The sequence below is a fragment of the Cariama cristata genome, unplaced genomic scaffold, assembly GCF_000690535.1.
Source record: "Cariama cristata isolate BGI_N322 unplaced genomic scaffold, ASM69053v1 scaffold12434, whole genome shotgun sequence".
Taxonomy (NCBI): Eukaryota; Metazoa; Chordata; class Aves; order Cariamiformes; family Cariamidae; genus Cariama; species Cariama cristata.
In genome coordinates this window covers 11,269-14,569 of record NW_009612399.1, presented here as the reverse complement: position 1 = coordinate 14,569, position 3,301 = coordinate 11,269, and the positions used below count along the sequence as shown (strand labels likewise).

General features: G+C 47.3%; 1 protein-coding gene across 1 annotated transcript in view; it reads left to right on the top strand.

Moving 5' to 3' along the window:
* Positions 1-270: 270 nt before the first annotated feature.
* The window catches only part of REXO2 (RNA exonuclease 2), a gene marked incomplete at its 5' end in the record, with an annotated part of 5,133 nt that continues 2,102 nt past the window's right edge, over positions 271-3,301 (top strand). The window contains 3 exons of the mRNA XM_009698618.1: positions 271-348; positions 2,177-2,288; positions 3,052-3,160. Of these exons, the coding sequence (XP_009696920.1) occupies positions 271-348; positions 2,177-2,288; positions 3,052-3,160 (299 nt within the window). The remainder of the gene's footprint in view (positions 349-2,176; positions 2,289-3,051; positions 3,161-3,301) is intronic.

Genomic DNA, 3,301 nt, shown 5'->3' with positions numbered 1-3,301 from the left:
CAGGAGAAGCTGGAAAATAAAACCCTGGTTTTATAAAGCACTGGCCCTCGCTGCTGCGGGGTAGCCCCTGCTCTGGCCGCTCCGGGCCGAGGGGACGCGTTCGTCGGTTTGCCATACGTCTGAGCCGCCGCTTCGTACCCTCCGAAGAGCAACTTCTCCCACCCTGTCACATCGCTGGGTTGCTGTGCACGGCAGCATTGCGCCTCAGGGCTGAAACTGCTTGATACTAAAGTTTTTTTCGTTACCTTTGTCTTTTTCCTTCCCCGACAGGGCCCTAACCTGATTATTAATCAGCCCGACGAACTGCTGGATAGCATGTCCGAGTGGTGCAAGGAGCATCACGGCAAGGTAACCCTTCTAGAGCGGTCACGCGACCATTTCTCGTTGTTTGCAATGATGACCATGACGTATATAATTCAGAATTATCAGTTTTAGTAGAGTCACCTAAAAAGGGACAACTCCTGTGCCGGATGGTTTGCCGTCAAACAGAGGAGATAAAGAATGGGGAGGCAGTAAATGTCATCCTTATTTGGTACGGGGGAGATGATGCGTAACGTTTTGCCCAAGGTCTCGCAAGTCATCCGTGGCACAGCTGCGAATTGCATTCGTCTAGCTTTAGTCTTCATCCCGTATCTCAGCTGCAAGATCGCCCCAAAGTGGCCTGTGCTTTGTAGCCGGGTTTTTCATAAGTTTGAATAGTGTTGGAAGTGACCCTCTCTGACTTGAGAGCCAGAAGCAGCGGCAAAGACCAACAGCTAGTGAGCGGTCCCCTGAGGTGGCTGGAGCAACAGCTGACGGGAGAGGTGCAGGCAGGGCGAGACAAGCGGTGGTGGGCCCAGGAACGAGATCCGTTGCCCAGGTACGTGCCGCTGGTTCCCTTCTTCAAAGGTGGATGCTCAGCATCGTGCCTCTCAGCGCGAGGGTAAGAAGTTGAGTTCGGCTTCCCGCTCTGCTCGCTGAGCTGTTGGCCGTGACCTGCCTCTGCAGGAGCCCCAGCTGTAGGCTGGGTTGGGTGGACTCCTCTGATGGCTCCTCCCGGTGAAGCCTGTTCCGTGTTGTATAAAATAATTAAAAGAATAATTCTGCCAGAGAAGGGGAAGATGTGGCTTGAAGTCCCGAGTAAAACCAGGCACGAGGTCGGTGTGGAATAGTTCAGGGCCGACAAAATGCAAATATATCACTGCAAATTTTGGCACTTGTAGAATTAAACAGGCCGATTTACTGTCAACATTGGGTTGTTATTTTTGCCTGTCTCCTCAGTGCTGTAAGCCTGGTGTATTTTTTCACCAAAAGCTTAGCTTTTGCAGCAAGAGATTATTTTTCATTCTTTCATCCACCGAAGAAAGCTTCCTCTTTGCCAGTAGCAAGAAAGTGAATGGATTTTCCCATCCCTGATTATGAATTGAAATTCGAGTTAGTTTTCAATTAAGGGCTGAAGTTTTAAGACACCCATAAGCCCTCCTCTCCTCCCCCCTTCGGCATCTCGCTCTCCCCGGGAAGGATTAGCAAGAGTTTGGAAAATGAATATTAATTTACCGTGATGGGTGCTTTTCCCCTTCTCCAGCTGAAGACTCAAACTCAGCTTCAGTTCACGAGTGAATTGAAGATGGTAGCATGCGTTATCGCTGCTCCTGAGGAGCTACTTATTTTTAATTGACTAAGAAAAGAGAAGCAATTAGAATATAGATGAAAATGCACCCAACATAATGAATTTTTTAACCACCACTTGGATCTGTCAAGTAGATTTTTTGCAGCACAGTCGTGGAAATATATAGCGTAACCAGATGGAAATAAATCACTGAGAACACTCAGAGCAGATTTGACATTTAACTATTGGAAAAAAAAAAAAAAGGAAGGAACTGTTCTGATTTGTAGAAATCTTGATAAACACTTAAGCCAGGATCCTGATTATTTCCGTTTATTTATACCTGCTGCTCTGCGCTGGGGAGGCATATGCCTCTCCTCAAACAGAGGGAAGTGTAATCCTCTGCTGGATCGCGTACGTACGTACAGGTATATCAACGAGGCTTGCGTAATGTCTTGGTAATTGAGAAGAAGCCCTAGAAAGTACATCAACGGGGAAAGAAAAAAAGAAAAAAGCCCAAACCAAACAAACCACAGGAACAGTGGCAGTGTATTTCCAATGTATGACGGATGGCTTTTTTTTTTTTTGCAGTCTGGCCTTACTAAGGCCGTGAAGGAGAGTAAAATTTCATTGCAGCAAGCAGAGTATGAGTTTCTGTCCTTTGTGCGACAACAGACGCCCCCGGGTCTCTGTCCTCTCGCAGGTAAAGTACGTTCTCTTTCTTAATAACAACAGCGTCATCCCTCCTGGCCGGGTGCCGAAAGACCCGCCGATGCACATGGCGGGGATGCTTTTGTTTTCCCTGCTGAGATCTAGCACACAAATCAAAACCTTATGTTCAGCAAGGCGAGGTTTAGTAATGGCAGCATCCGTTCTGCAGATTCCCTAAGGCAAATATTGCACGTCATTCCTGCGGGAAACTTCAGTTCTTTTTTGCATTAACGTTTCTGTGTACCGTTACAATTGGGGCGGGCAACTGAACTGCTGATGGCGACCTGCGGCCGTAAAAATCCGAGCAGCCAGCCCAGCGGCATCTTTCCCTCACTGGGTGTCCAACCGAACGCCAAATACGAATCTTCCAAACGTCCTGCTACCTGCAGCTACGCTCAGGATGTTCACATACAGTCTCGGGACTGGCGCTAAGTGAAATTAATACCGGTGCCTGTTTTCACTTGGCAGAAAACCCGACGCTTGCCTAATACTTCAATGTTTGCCTGTGCGACAGAAGTTGTAGGAGTGGGAACTGAAGAATTAGTAGAGTAAAACGTATTTAATGAGTTTTCATGAAAACCTGACAAACCTCTACAATTGTATTTACTAGAAAATGGGACAAACGAGCTGCTTGTGAATAGCTTTTCGTACCCTGTGATCTTTCCCCAGCTCGCTTAGCCTGCTGCTCCTTCAGATGTCATTCCTCGTAGCTTTGTAACGTCTTTGAAGAAACATCTTGTTTTGTGTCTTTGTAGGTAACTCCGTTCATGCAGATAAGAAATTTCTTGACAAATACATGCCTCAGTTCATGAGGCACCTTCATTACAGGATCATTGATGTGAGCACTGTGAAAGAACTTTGCAGGTAAATGCTCCCCAAAGTAAGTAGCCATACGAAAGACGATCTGGAGAAGCCTGTTTAAGCGGCGCTGACGCGCACTCTTCTAAAACAAGGTTAAAAGCTGCTGGGAGAGGGCTGCCTGCAGCCCCCTCCTCCTTTCTCATG